The sequence below is a fragment of the Sparus aurata genome, chromosome 20, assembly GCF_900880675.1.
Source record: "Sparus aurata chromosome 20, fSpaAur1.1, whole genome shotgun sequence".
Lineage (NCBI taxonomy): Eukaryota > Metazoa > Chordata > Actinopteri > Spariformes > Sparidae > Sparus > Sparus aurata.
This window is the reverse complement of record NC_044206.1, coordinates 27,758,800-27,774,695: the sequence shown is the minus strand read 5'-3', so window position 1 is coordinate 27,774,695 and position 15,896 is coordinate 27,758,800. Positions and strand designations below refer to the sequence as shown.

The following is a 15,896-nucleotide window of genomic DNA, read 5'->3' as shown; positions in this document are numbered from 1 at the left end:
AACACTGAAAAGGTTTGTTGATGTTTGTATTTTATATTTTATCAATGAATCTCCTCCAAATGCAGCCGACGTAAAACATCTCACAAAGATTTACATCGTCAGTAGGAACCAATGAGCTGAGAGCCACAGACAGGAAGTCATAACCACCCTGGTGTGTGTGTGTGCGTGTGTGTGTGTGTGTGTGTGTGTGTGCAGGGGGATCTACCTGGCGGCTGTGTTCTACTATAAGGACAGTTTACTGGTGACGGCTGAGGACCAGATCCCCATCGTGGAGGTGGACGACTCCTACAGCAGCTCCCTCATGCAGGACTTCCTGTGGTTCACCAAGGTGCAGTGTCCTCTTAGGGTTTCAAAATAAAAGCTTAACGTTGGATTCTGGCTACTTTAAGCCAATCAGGGGCGTTTGGTGCAAAAATCCTGAAGAAGGATGAAAACTGAACATAGTGGAGTTAAAATTAAGACGGATTCAGTGTGTCTCCACTCAGCGGTCAACAGGTGGTGTTCGTCTAATCGGGGGCAGCCAATGAGTGTTGGCGTGGTTGTCGGGGGCGGAGCCTGTTTTAGTCGAGTGTGCATATCTGGGAAGAGTAGCGTGACACGACGTAGACTGTAGAACCAGAACCAGAACTGTTACTGAAGAGGAGGATGAGGTTGAGGCTGGTTTTCCAAGATAAAAGAACAGTAGAATGATATCTGAAGAGGAAGCTGAGGTTAAGTTTTGTTTTTCAAAATAAAAGACCTGTAGAATGATATCTGAAGAGGAAGCTGAGTTTAAGGGTTTGTTTTTCAAAATAAAAGCAGAATAGAATAACTATCTTAGAGGTAGCTGAGGTTGGGGTTTGTTTGGTAACAGGAAGTAAAGACTAAAACCAGCAAGAGTGACGTCCCTGTGTCTCTGTCGTTCTTTATCCAGATAATAAAAGAGAAACGTTTGATGGGAGCAGCTCAGTTTCGTGCAGCTGGACTCAACCTTGATCTCCAGTTAGGACAGAAGTCAAACTGCTCTGAGTTCAGGACTTTAGAGATGTTGATAGTGTCGCTGCTGCTCTGTCTTCTGTCTTCTGATCCGACATGTCGGGCGGTGGAAGGAGTGTTTTTCTCGTGTGGTGGCGCTGTGAGCGAGTGTTGATCAGAGCGCTGCAGTCTTCTGTCAGTTGGAGTAATCAGGTGTTTGTTGGATCTCGTCAGACTGCAGCCGCCCACGAACGCCACACACATAAGAGCAGTTAGTTTAACGAGGCGCTGCAGTTTATTGGCGCTGTCTGTCTGTAGTTAACTGTCTGTCTGTGTGTCTCTGCAGCTGTCCTGTATGTGGGAGGACGTCCGGTGGCTGAGACAGAGTATGTCAGTGTCTATGTCGTCGTCCTCCACCCTGCAGGCCCGGCACAAGATGCTCACCGCCGCCAGCCAGCTGCAGGTCAGGACTCCCAACACGCCGTCACATGACTTCACCATCAGGGTTTAATCAGCTGCAGCTCAGACGTGACCGTCATGTTTATTCTGCAGCCAGTTTGATCCTGAACGTCTCGTCACAATCAAACATACGTTACAACTGTATTTAACTTCTGTAGAATATAAACAACTAAATACCAAAGTGTTCATTTTCACTTTTAGTGATTTCGTTTCAGACCTCCAGGTGGATTCTGAACCTTTCTTCAGTCTGTTTATTATAATCTCCTCCTCAGTAACAGACAGGCGTAACAACAGTTTTCATTTACTGACCATGTTTAGTGAATAAATCAGCTGTTCTAACGTGCACCTGCTGCTCCTGCAGAGCCTTCTGGGAACTCACAACCTGGGCCGCGTCCACTACGAGCCCATCAAGGATCGCCACGGCAACGTGTTGCTGGTGACCATCCGCGACACGGAGAGCCAGCACTCGCTGTTCAGCGGGAAGTGGATGCAGGTGACCAAACTGCAGAGCCAGAGGAAGTCCCTGTCCACGCCCGAGGAGCCGTACGCCCTCGACATCCTCATCATCACCATCCAGGTGAGGAAGGACACGAGGGCGACGCCTCTGTTCTGCTCGGTCGTTTCGACATCGACCAAACCGTACTAACAGTTATTATTTATTTAGGAGATACCGTTGATTATTTTCCCGATTAATCGTTAAAAAGAGCTCAAAGACGTCTTCAAATTTCTTCTTCAGCCCAACAAACGGTCCAAAACCCCAAATCTTCACTTTAAGCAGCAAATCCTCCCGTTTAACGAGCCGGAACCAGACGATGTCTGATGTTCTGACTGAAACGAGTCGATCAGACGTTCACTCAGAGGAAACTGAGCAGAGCTGATCCGTTCACAGCCGGTCCGGTCCTGGTTCTCTCTCTGCGGTGAACAAATATTAACTATGATTCATTTGGATTCTAAATTGAAAATGGATAATCAGAAGCCGGAGCGATGATTCTTCCAGAACTGCCTCCTCTCCACCGAGGGCCGTTTGCTGGTGGATGTTATTTGAGTCTGTTGTTGTAAGAGTTTGTCAGAACATGAACCCGGTTATCTGTCCATCTTCACGGGTCCAGATGTGAAAGATCAGATCAATCAAACATGGATGTCGTTCTGCAGAAACGTACAGTTTTGTTCCTGACTGCTCTGTAAACCGTCTCTGTGTCCGTCCCTCAGGATATCTTGGCGTACCAGCGGCGCAGCACTCACCGGCTGGCACCGGGCCTGTACCTGGGCTTCCTGAAGCTCAGCAGCTCTGTAGACCAGATCAAGGTCCTGGTGTCGCAGCGGACCCCCAACATGCTCTGTCACACCCGCATCCGAGACAACGCCAACGTCTCCAGGTACGTCTGCTCAGAGAGAGAGAGCGGTACAGCTCCGTACCGCAGAAACACATTTACAATAGACCTGATTAAGCCCGGGAGGTTCTGGTTCAGTGTCACAGCTGATTGAAGCTCACAAACAGCTCGAGGCTGAACGATCGTTATGAAAGAGACAAAGAGCGTCGTGATGAAGGCTGAACGCTCCGAGGAGCCGCAGCACGACCCACATGGTGATGATGCAGGTCTGTGACTGCAATGACAGACAGAACCATTACAGAACCATCACAGACAGACAGAACCATTACAGAACCATCACAGACAGACAGAACCATTACAGAACCATCACAGACAGAACCATCACAGACAGAACCATCACAGAACCATCACAGACAGAACCATCACAGACAGACAGAACCATTACAGAACCATCACAGACAGGACCATTTCAGAACCATCACAGACAGACAGAACCATTACAGAACCATCACAGACAGAACCATCACAGAACCATCACAGACAGAACCATCACAGACAGACAGAACCATTACAGAACCATCACAGACAGGACCATTTCAGAACCATCACAGACAGACAGAACCATTACAGAACCATCACAGGCAGACAGAACCATTACAGAACCATTACAGACAGAACCATCACAGACAGAACCATCACAGAACCATCACAGACAGAACCATCACAGACAGAACCATCACAGACAGACAGAACCATCACAGAACCATCACAGACAGACAGAACCATCACAGACAGACAGAACCATTACAGAACCATCACAGACAGAACCATCACAGACAGACAGAACCATTACAGAACCATCACAGACAGACAGAACCATCACAGACAGACAGAACCATTACAGAACCATCACAGACAGACAGAACCATCACAGAACCATCACAGACAGACAGAACATCACAGACAGACAGAACCATTACAGAACCATTACAGACAGGACCATCACAGACAGAACCATCACAGACAGACAGAACCATTACAGAACCATCACAGAACCATCACAGACAGAACCATCACAGACAGACAGAACCATCACAGACAGACAGAACCATCACAGACAGACAGAACCATTACAGAACCATCACAGACAGAACCATCACAGACAGAACCATCACAGACAGACAGAACCATTACAGAACCATCACAGACAGACAGAACCATCACAGAACCATCACAGACAGACAGAACATCACAGACAGACAGAACCATTACAGAACCATTACAGACAGGACCATCACAGACAGAACCATCACAGACAGACAGAACCATTACAGAACCATCACAGACAGACAGAACCATTACAGAACCATCACAGAACCATCACAGACAGAACCATCACAGACAGAACCATCACAGACAGGACCATTTCAGAACCATCACAGACAGACAGAACCATCACAGACAGACAGAACCATTACAGAACCATCACAGACAGGACCATTTCAGAACCATCACAGACAGACAGAACCATCACAGACAGACAGAACCCTTACAGAACCATCACAGACAGAACCATCACAGAACCATCACAGACAGACAGAACCATTACAGAACCATCACAGACAGACAGAACCATCACAGAACCATCACAGACAGACAGAACCATTACAGACAGAACCATCACAGAACCATTACAGACAGGACCATCACAGACAGAACCATCACAGACAGACAGAACCATTACAGAACCATCACAGAACCATCACAGACAGAACCATCACAGACAGACAGAACCATCACAGACAGACAGAACCATCACAGACAGACAGAACCATTACAGAACCATCACAGACAGAACCATCACAGACAGAACCATCACAGACAGACAGAACCATTACAGAACCATCACAGACAGACAGAACCATCACAGAACCATCACAGACAGACAGAACATCACAGACAGACAGAACCATTACAGAACCATTACAGACAGGACCATCACAGACAGAACCATCACAGACAGACAGAACCATTACAGAACCATCACAGACAGACAGAACCATTACAGAACCATCACAGAACCATCACAGACAGAACCATCACAGACAGAACCATCACAGACAGGACCATTTCAGAACCATCACAGACAGACAGAACCATCACAGACAGACAGAACCATCACAGACAGACAGAACCATTACAGAACCATCACAGACAGGACCATTTCAGAACCATCACAGACAGACAGAACCATCACAGACAGACAGAACCCTTACAGAACCATCACAGACAGAACCATCACAGAACCATCACAGACAGACAGAACCATTACAGAACCATCACAGACAGACAGAACCATCACAGAACCATCACAGACAGACAGAACCATTACAGACAGAACCATCACAGAACCATCACAGACAGACAGAACCATTACAGAACCATCACAGACAGACAGAACCATTACAGAACCATCACAGAACCATCACAGAACCATCACAGACAGACAGAACCATTACAGAACCATCACAGACAGGACCATGTGCAACATTAGAAAGATGAGACAGTGTTCTGACGGTACGGGTCAGAGACGGTGGGCCGCTCACAGAACATATGATGAAAGTCAATAATGTGACATCACTTCCTGTTGGGCGCTTTGACTGCAGCAGTGATACGGAGTGGACCTCCAGGTTCTGTTCTGCTGACTGGAGCTGGAGGGAAAATGACTTTACTTAATGAACGTAACGTTACAGAGAGGAGACAGAGAACCAGAACCAGAACCAGAGTCTGTGCTAAGTGCTGACTTCACCTCGACTCTGTAAAGTTTCCTTCAGGTTCTGTTTCGTCTGGTTCTCCGCCCGCATCACTCGTTATCATCTCGTTAAAGTTGAGGATGTCAGGACACAAGTCGTACATATTACATCTTTCATTAATGTGTTCGTCTGTGTTTTCTCTGACATACACCCCGACGGTGTGTGTGTGTGTGTGTGTGTGCGTGTGCGTGTGCGTGTGCGTGTGCGTGTGCGTGTGTGTGTGTGTGTGTGTGTTAAACTGAAGAGCTTTTCAAATGTGACCTCAGTTCTGAGGAATGAAGCTGTTTTCACCGTTTGATGTTTTCTGAAGGACGCTTATCTGCTGTATTATATTACACAGTCACAACACAGTGTGTGTGTGTGTGTGTGTGTGTGTGTGTGTGTGTGTGTGTGTGTGGGTGCTGTATTTCTGTATTTGAGTCTTTTGTGTCCAGTCCAATCTGATTGGCTGGGAGCTCTGTGCAGGTAGAGGTATTTCTGCTCTTTGGCCTCCATCACAGGAATGTCTGGATGCTGAACAGCTTCACATTCCCTCCTCGCACAGATTGGAGAGTTTAAAGTGAGTGTGTGTGTGTGTGTGTGTGTGTGTGTGGGTGTGGGTGTGCGTGTGTGTGTGTTGTTGTTGTGTAAATGAGCCAGTTGTTGATAGAGTTGCACGATACCCACGGTACCTACAGTACCCCGCGGTGCCAAATCCTAACGGTTCCTACTATACTAGAAATTCTACACGACGGTACTACCGTGGATTACTATACTACCGGTGCGCCTCTACTCTCCTCCCGGCTTCTCACTGCATGCTACTCCCTTGTAAACAAACCCACATGCTAACTACTGCAACCTGCTACACAGCTGCTGAATGATTGGCTGTTTGCCTGTTACTGGTGATGTCCGGGGATATGATAGGCTGTTTCCGCACGCTGGGTCCGCCCGTCTGTTAGCTGATTGGCTGTTCGTGTGTTTCTGCCGGCAAGAACGAACTCCATGAAGACAGCTCCGCTTCGATAGAAATTCACTTCAAAACAAACAACAAGCTAAAGTTCTGTCTCACCCAGATGCGAGCTTACAGTCACTAACACGAGACAACACTCACCATGGCAGAAGCACCAGGCCCGAGCAGCGAGTCTGCCGCGGTGGCGTCTCAGTGGCACCACTAATTTTGCTCAAAAAACCAAACTCCAAAAGTCACATTTGGAACTATTTTAGCTTTAAACAAGGCACAGATGGTAAAGCAATAGACGACGGCCGTCCGCTGTGCAGGCGCTGCCACCAAGCTATAGGAGCCAAAGGAGGGAACACATCCAACCTCATAAACACCTGCAGGGTCGTCACCCAGATTTATATGTCGAATACCAGGTTAGTACGCCCTGTTTATTATCTCATTGGCTAATATTAGTCTATATGCTCCGTGAACAGGCTGAGGAATGAAGAGTTAAAGGATGTCAAAGTATAAAGCACCTAGAAAATCCATAAAAATATAGTTTTCACAGGGAATCAGTTCCTGTTTATTGTATTTTGTCCTCTATGGTTTATTATGTTATATTATTGTCAAATAGATATTTTTAAAACACAGAGGATTTGTTATCCTGAGTTGATTATTTATATTAGTTAAACATAAATAATGTGAAAAGGAAACTAAATGATTATATGATTTCAACCATATAAATTCTAACTTCATTTATTTGTTTTTTATTGCTCGTATGCTTTTGTTCATGTACTCTTGTTGACCCAGTTATGAACTAAAACCATTAGGACCATTAGGCTAATTCATGTTATGTACTTCCCACTCCTTATTTCAGACAGTGCCATCCAACCCAAAAGGGAAGCAACCCATGGCCAAGACCATACCTTCTTTTTATTTTTATTTTAACTTTTTAATAAATGTTATTCATAAAAATATTTGTTTCAGTCTAACTCATGCTTCACCAGTATTATGTTTATCATGCACCAAACAACATTATAAGTAATTAATAAGTATTTATAACTTATACAAATACATTGCAGTTCATGAAAATAATGATAATAAAAAAGGCTGCAGTATCGAGATAATACCCGGAACCGTGATACTTTGTCTGGTATAGTATCGTGGTTACTCATTTTGGTATCGCGACAACTCTAGTTGTTGATGTGTTTGTTTGTGTTAGTCGAAGGTGGCAGAGGTGATTGAACACAGAGTCGTTTAACGTGCACACACACACACACACACACACACACACACACACACACACACACACACACACACACACACACACACACACACACACACACACACACACACACACACACACCCAGTTGTAGAATTGGAGAATAAGCAGGAGCAGGTGGAGGTGTGAGCCCCGTCTGTATGAACATCATCCTGAAGGACGAGGAGTTCTGTCACACAAGAAGCACAAACAGATATTTTTAACGCAGATCTTGATGTGTGTGTGTGTGTGTGTGTGTGTGTGTGTGTGTGTGTGTGTGTGTGTGTGTGTGCAGGGAGGAGTGGGACTGGATCCAGACGCTGGCGGTTGCAGGAGAGAAGGAGCGCAGTGGGGAGGAGAGTGAGGAGGCGGGGCCCCAGCCTGAAAGCCACGCCCCTTTACTGTACTACGAGCTGCAGACGGCGATCAAGTCTCTGCTGAAACACATCAACCTACCTCTGCACCAGGTGACACACACACGATCGTTACGCTTAATGAGCTGCAGCGTCTCTGAGCTTCACTGATATCATGATGAAGACTGCAGCTCCATCAGAGTCTGCACTTTGTCAGTGAAGTTTGGTGGTTTGAAGCAGCTGTTGCATCATCAATGATGATATCCAGATATTTAAGTGTGTGTGTGTGTGTGTGTGTGTGTGCAGGCCCGTCACTTCCGTCTCTACAGTCAGGAGGTGGTGGAGCTCGGTCACGGCGTCTCCTTCCTGCTGCTGCTGCCGCCAGCAGACAACGTTTGCTCCGCCCCCGGGCAGTCCAACCCCTACTCCCCCCTGTCAGGGTTCCTCCATCTCCCTCTGCAGATGTTTGAGCTCGGTAACAACACACACACACACACACACACACACACACACACACACTACACACTGCGACTATAAATTCGTATTGTGTTTAAACAACAATTAAAAACTGGGAATGATCCTAAAACACAATGAGGACATGCAGACCACAAACAGAGCGCTGTGGGACGCCTCTGTGGAAGAAGAAGAGAAAGCAGAAGAAGAAGAAGAGAAAGCAGAAGAAGAAGAGCAAGAAGAAGAAAAGGAAGAAGCTGCTAATGTTTCAACCGATGTTTCAACTGATCCAACCACTGAACCAGTCACCACAGTTTCACCAGACTTCTTTAACAAATGTTGTGATTTTAAGAGTAGTTGAGGAGAAACTGAAAAAATGAGGCGTCGTTTAGCTCAGTTGGTAGAGCAGCGTCCCATGTGCAGAGGCTTTGTCCTCCCTGCGGTGAAAAACTGAAAAAACTCTGTGAAACTCTGTCTCTGACTAATTCTTCATTATTTGGGCCTAAGTTTGAATTTAGCAAGTGTTCTACATGAACTTCTTTCTGTCTTTGTGTAAAAACACGGAGTCACACAGAGCGGGGAGGTGTCATGTGATCACTCAGAGGCAGGTTGATGTCAGCTGGGAGGTGGAGGAGCTCGGTTTGAACAGCCTGACTGCAGCTTGAAAACACTTCGGGATCCTGCAGGAGGAGCTGGAAGACGTCTCAGTGGAGAGGGACATCTGGACTGCCTCGGTTGTCCTGCTGTCCTGCTCCGGACGAAGGATGAGGACGGGTGAATGAAAGCAGAGGAGAAGTGTGACTGTTGAGCTGCTGCAGGTCTGAGGATCTGCAGCAAGACGTGACTGACGTCTGCTTCATCTCCAGAGTTTCAGTCTGTGTCCTCCTGAATGTGTTGAGGTGGATCAGCAGAGACAGACGGAGCTGTGTTACTATGACACACACACACACACACACACACACACACTCACACACACACACACACTCACACACACAGACTCACACACTCACACCTCCGTCTGCAGGCTCCAGCAGGACGGCCTCTCCGCTGACCCCCACACACACATAAACACACATAAGAATGTGTCAGTAACACCCGTACACACTGCACAACACTCTGTCTTTGTACACACTGACCTCCTCACCAGCTGCTGCTGCAGGAGGACGCAGATCACAGCTCGCAGAGAGCGGCGTGTTCCTGTGACCACGACTGCTCCCAAAATCCTCCCAAAGTGAGGAGACACGAGGAGAACGTGCAAATAACCCGAGAAGAAGAAGAAGAAGAAGAAGAAGAAGATTAGTCTGTTTCTGTCAACAGTGTCTTCTTCTCTGCAGCACTTTCATCTCTCTGTTCTTCCTTCTTCAGTTCACTTCTGCACCTACAAAGAGAAGTTCATCAGCCTGTACTGCCGCCTGTCTTCCGTCCTGGACCTGGACGCTCTCATTACCCAGCAGGCACTGCGAGAAGCCATCACTGACAGCGAGGTGGCCACAGCCAAACAGAGGCACCAGCTCATACTGGACTACATCCAGGTAACGACCTCCGTCTGAAGGCGCAGGTTCTCATTATGTATCAGAGTTTATTATGATATTTATTATTATGACATGTATTATTATCATATTTTCTGTGCGTCAAAAAAAGGAAACATAGCTCTGGTACAACCAGAACAACAAATGTGCATTTTCTTGATGAATGGTTAGGGTCACGTTCACCACGTCTGACCAAACCAGACGTGTGTGATTCCAGCCAGCAGCTGAAGCGTTCCAGCAGTTTACAGAGCGTGGAGACTTCACAACTTATTACTCTTATAAGAACAAGATATCTTCAGCTGTCCGGCTCTTTGAGGGTTGAATAATCATCCTGCTGGAGAAAGGTTGTCATAATGATTTGAAACATTTAAAGAAGTATTACTGGATATTTGTGTGACGGCACAAACAAGCGAACAGACGTGCAGCTGCTCTGGGATCAGTTTGAGTCTGTCAGAGAAGATTTGAACTCATCTCACTTTCAATATGATTTTACTTCATATCCAGAAAAATGTCATTAAAAAGCTCAAGGTGGCGTGACACCAAACGAGTGTCTAATCCAATCTGAGGTGTTTATTGCTGCAGTAAAGTGAAACTGCAGCGACGATCAGCCGTTAAACGTTTTGTTTTCTGCTGGTAGAGAAGTCAGAAGCTGCTCCGCCGTCACAGAGTGAACTGGTCTCTGTGAAGAGCTCGCCACCGCCGCTAATGGAGGCCGACCACAGAACCACAAGGGTCCTCCGATCAGTGTGTGTGTGTGTGTGTGTGTGTGTGTGTGTGTTACCATCTGTCTGGCTTTCTGTCTGCGATTTTAAAGCTCGGAAAAAAGTGGCCCCCCGACCACAAATTGCTCCGGGAGAGAGAATGTCAGGGGAAAAAATAATACCAATCAGAGCACGTGTGTGTGTGTGTGTGTGTGTGTGTGTGTGTGTGTGTGTGTGTGTGTGTGTGTGTGTGTGTGAGAAGGGCAGAGTGTGAAAAGGTCCAAACGTCTGTCAGCTCAGACTTCTATACTTGTGAGGACGCTCGTTCAGCAGACACACGACGTCCTCGATTCAAACAGCGATGTCACGATTCTGAATTGTGCTAAAAACGTCTAGAAGTCAAATATTCTCTAAAATCAGCTTCACTCTCCAGAAAGTCACGACTTCTTTCACACATCTGTTTTCTGAGAGAGTTCTCAGTTTCAAGGTCTCCGTAGCTTCACTTTTCAACGTGTCCTCAGTCTGTCAGATGACAAAACACAGTTTTTCAAAATAAAATACAAAGAACATTCTCACGTTGTCATATAAAGACCTGCTGACTTTACAGACGTCTCATTTCTGTCCACAGAATATCTTCACTTTCACAGAAACTGTCGTCGCTTTTAAGAAAATCTTTACTTTTTACTTTTCAAATGAGTTGGTCCTCACAAAGATAGAAGCGCAACACACACACACACACACACACACACTAATGCCTCAGCTTGTGTAATCTGGGAGGTCCTGACAGTGTGTGTGTGTGTGTGTGTGTGTGTGTGTGTGTGTGTGCGTGTGTGTGTGTGTGTGTGTGTGTGTGAGGATGACGTGATGCGTCTAATTGGACAGTGTGTTTAGACTCACCACATGTTGATGGAGCGACGCCTCGTCTGCAGCCTCCACGAGCAGCTTCACTCCTTCATCCGTCTGCGATCAGCGTCAGTTTATCGTCATGAAGAGCCGATCAATGTGTTTTCATGTAAAATGAATTAGATTTCTACTAATTAATGTTTTACGATGTTGACAGTCGGTCAGACTTTATTCAAAGTCTCCTGAAAAAGCAGAAGTGGAACAAAACAACAGTTCATCGTCTGATTCACCTCAAACATGACACACGTCTGGAGAGGATGTCTTAAACTCTGTCGTTAAACATCAGTCAGGTTTAATATTTCAAACTCGACGAGAGCTTAACATGTGAATTAAATCACAATTCAGAGTGTTGACCCAGTGTCACCTGGTCTCAGACGTTCCTCTCAGGATGTGTGCGACTCTTCCTCGCCTCAGCATCAGTTTGATAACTATGAACTTAAAGGAAACGTTTGTATGTTTTTCACATCCTGCTCTTATTTTCTCGATGTCACTTTTGTCTGAACGCTGCAGCAGCTTCTTCATGACGCAGATTAAACTTCTCTCTTTCGTCCAGTGTAACATTTTAAAACGCGTAGCCTCGTGTCAGGAAAGATTTCTGTCTGTCAGATAACAACAGCTGGAATAGAAACATCAGATATTCTTTAACAAGTCTCTCAGGCCGTCCACACAACAAGCAGCAGCAGCTGATCTGTCACTGAGTCACGTTAATGATCCTGCTGATCGTTAAAGCACCGCAGACCATTCGGCCACTCGTCTCAGGTAAAAGTACGTTTTCAATGTGTAATTAGGAGCCTGATAGACATGACTGTGTATCATGTCATCAGTGAGCTGACAGAAAAGAAACCAGTATGAGAAGCACTGGACTGAGTGTCCACTGCTGACCTGATGATGGCGCTCCAGTTCTTACAGTTCATCCTGAGGGGAACATGAACGTCTGAACCACATCTCATTGATCAGATCAGACGTCCCTGATCTCCGTCTGACGCTCACATTAGAAACTCTCAGTTTAAGGAGGAGGGGTGCAGCCACAGCTTGAGTCCATCCCTGATCCTCCTCGTGTCTTCGTCTCCACGCTGACGTCACGCCGAGCGACCGCTGACGGGAACTGATGCAGTGAAACACACACTCACACTGAGGTTTGTGGGAAGTGACGCTGAGCAGGCGAGCTGCTGGAGCTGCAGTCTGTCCTTGGAAACGTCTGTGAATCCGTCTGTGTGTCTCACTTTGTCTTAAATCATGAGGCAGCGAAACTTCTGTCAGACGCTGATCAGCTGCAGATGCGTCTCCTCTGGAAAGTTCCTTCTAGCGTGTCCGGGCGTCGTATGGAGGCTGCAGTACGTTTAAAACGCCACGCTGAGTCTTCCTCTGAGCAGCACCATGAACCTCCTCACAGGCTGAGGACTCTCTGTTTGTCTCGTGCATCTATTTCACCTTTTCTGAAAGAAGCACTTCCTCCAAAGGTTGAAGTTTGATGTGATTGGTTGAGTGGAGCGTTTCTCTCAGACTTCAGTCAGACATCAGGTCCCAGCAGCGGTGAAGCGTTTGACTGCAGCTCTGATTCTGACTGTGCTTTTGGACTGAACACAACGAGGATCTGTCGGGTTTAGATCCTGATGTGATGCGCTGTCAGACTTGTTATATCGCCTGCTTTTACTCAGTGGAAATGAAGTCAGATAATAGAGAAATCAACAGAAATGAGGAGTTTATGATGCTTTAAAGGTGCAGAGACTCCTTTTATTTCCATCTCTTGTGCTTAATATATAATAAAATGTATCTTTAATAGTTCTTTAGTTCTACTTTCTGTTAAATGAACTGAAGAATCATTTAACTGGAGAATCAAACTTGATCGACATGTGCAGGTTCAGTACTTCTGTTTACCTACAGAGATGTGTTACACAGATTCAGGCAGACAGACAGACAGACAGACAGGCAGACAGACAGGCAGGCAGTGAAACAGACAGGCTGATGTTAACGTGTCTGTTGGTAAACACAGCGGCTGCCTCCCTCTGTGGGACGAGCAGGAATCTCCTCCACGGTTTCTCTCCCGACAGACTCTCGCAGCCTCGGCATTCTTTCCAGCCGAGTCATCGCTGCTGTCAGTCTCCCTGCTGTGTGTGTGTGTGTGTGTGTGTGTGTGTGTGTGTGTGGCACTCCTGCTTTCTGTCAGACAGTCGGCTAATTGCTGCTTCAGGTTTTGTCACGCTTCATTCTCTTCAAAAGCAAACACACACACACACACACTTCCACCCTCTCACATTCACTCACGATACCTTTAACTCTCATTTGAGCACAAAAAGCACAACCTCAGATTCTTAAAGGTTCTGGTTCAGACGTGCTCGGATTCAAAAGTGTCATGAGACGATTTTTATTTTTGTTGCTTTACAAATGAGAAAGTGTCAGAAATGCTGTTCTTTTAAACAAGTTTAACATCTGAAATGAAAGTTCAGGAGATGAAGTCGAATCAGAAAGAAAAAGACAGTGAAGTTCAGAAACATTTCATTTTGGGATAATGAAGCTCTTTGCAAACATTTTATTTTTAAATGCACTGACAGCGCTGACATGGTGGAGCTCTTCACATAACGACCTTTGTGATGAAGTACAAACAGAGTCATTATGTTCATATCTGCAGACAGGCAGGCAGGCAGGCAGTTGTTCAGGGACGGAGTCAATCACAGATCCAGACTGTGACTTTGAATCTGCCTCTCTGTGTTTGTGGCTCTGCAGCAGCTGGACGAGATGCGTCGAGATCTCCGCTGGATCACGGACGCGCTGCAGTACGCTCGCTACAAGCAGCCCCGCGGCGGCGTCCCCATCAACTGTCTGGTGGACGCCAACGCTCCAGACAGCGACTCCAGCCAGCAGAAGACTGACTCCACCTCGTCCACCATGGACTACCTGCCCACACCTTCGCCCTCACCTGAGCTCCGCCGACGGAAAGCCATCAGCGGTGAGTCGTCACTCGAGAGCGTTAGATGTGAACGTGCTCCTCGGGAACAAACTGACGCTCTCTGTCCGACAGACTCTCTGCTCAGTTCCGATGAGGACGGGCCCTCGGAGGTTTTCCTTCCAACGGACAGCGACTACGACTCCAGCGACGCCCTGAGCCCCCGCGAGCTGGACCTGCTCTACTCTCCGCCCCAGGACCTGGCCCAGCAGGCTGTGCACTCGCTGGGAGGCAGCGCTCCAGATGTGCTGCAGATCCACGAGCTCAGGTGACGTTTGTTCAGGAAAAAAAATATATTATTAATGTTGTTGTTGTTGTTTTGTTGTTGTATATATTTATTTGTACTCTGGACAGCGACACGTGCACTGCAGTTCAGCCAGTGAATGTAAGAGTTATTAAACCACAACCTAAGTGACCCGTGTCCTCCCGTCTCTCAGGTACAGCATCTGCCCGCCCACAGACCTCCCCCTCTCCCCGGTGGTGAAGGATCCTGGATCTAAAGATGCTCCCCTCTCCTCACCCCTCCTCCCCCTCTCCCCTTCTCCATCCACAGACTTCCCGCTCTCACCCTCCCTCTCCAGGACCTTCCCCACCTCTCCGTCCATGCCCCTGTCCCCCAGGTTCTCCAAAGACCTGCCCCTGTCCCTTCCCTTGTCCCCGGCACTGTCCGACACCACCAGGACTCTGGAGGGCCTCTCCCTCTCCAGGAGCCACCACGAGGGCGTGGCTCCCTTCAGGGCCCTCGCCAACCCTCCCGCCAAACGCAAACTTCTCTCCAGGAGCCACCGGGGCCAGTACTTCAGCGGGCCCCAGCGCTGGCTCCGGGGCCACAGCAGCGAGAGTCACAGCGGATCTTTATCTGAGGGCGTCTACACCAAGCAGACCGACCCCGACCTGCCTGCGCCCGGGGACCTGCCCTCCACCTACGTGAGCCACGCCTCCTGCGTCCTGGAGAGCCGCAAGGGCCGACAGCGGGAGCCGCGGCCCCACGTCCGCCGGATCTTTGTGGAGCCCTGTAAGCAGGAGGGGAGGAGCCACGAGGAGCAGGAGGAGGAGGAGGAAGGCGGAGACACGGCGGAGGCTGCAGGCGTGTCGGTGGTCGTGGCACAGGTGGAGTCAGGAGGTGAGGGGGAGGAGCCAGTGGGAGCCTCCACACAGGAAGTAGACTCGGACGACCAAACCAACACCCAGGTGTCAGAGATCCTGAGCAGCACGCTGTAGAGAGCAGCAGCAGGTCGGTCACAGTCCAGTCTGATTCTACTGATCTGCTCACAAA

At 47.7% G+C, this 15,896-nt stretch overlaps 1 protein-coding gene across 5 annotated transcripts in view; it reads left to right on the top strand.

The window, feature by feature from the left end:
* ankfn1a (ankyrin repeat and fibronectin type III domain containing 1a) overlaps window positions 1–15,896 on the top strand; it is a 69,839-nt gene that overhangs the window by 51,713 nt on the left and 2,230 nt on the right. For all 5 annotated transcript variants that reach the window (XM_030400960.1, XM_030400959.1, XM_030400961.1 and 2 more), the window contains 11 exons: window positions 1–12; window positions 196–328; window positions 1,301–1,417; window positions 1,775–1,990; window positions 2,623–2,789; window positions 8,033–8,204; window positions 8,397–8,565; window positions 9,909–10,075; window positions 14,401–14,623; window positions 14,696–14,888; window positions 15,058–15,854. The exon at window positions 1–12 is cut by the window's left edge and continues 88 nt beyond it. In XM_030400960.1, coding sequence (XP_030256820.1) covers window positions 1–12; window positions 196–328; window positions 1,301–1,417; window positions 1,775–1,990; window positions 2,623–2,789; window positions 8,033–8,204; window positions 8,397–8,565; window positions 9,909–10,075; window positions 14,401–14,623; window positions 14,696–14,888; window positions 15,058–15,841 — 2,353 coding nt within the window. In that variant the 3' untranslated portion in view covers window positions 15,842–15,854. The remainder of the gene's footprint in view (window positions 13–195; window positions 329–1,300; window positions 1,418–1,774; window positions 1,991–2,622; window positions 2,790–8,032; window positions 8,205–8,396; window positions 8,566–9,908; window positions 10,076–14,400; window positions 14,624–14,695; window positions 14,889–15,057; window positions 15,855–15,896) is intronic.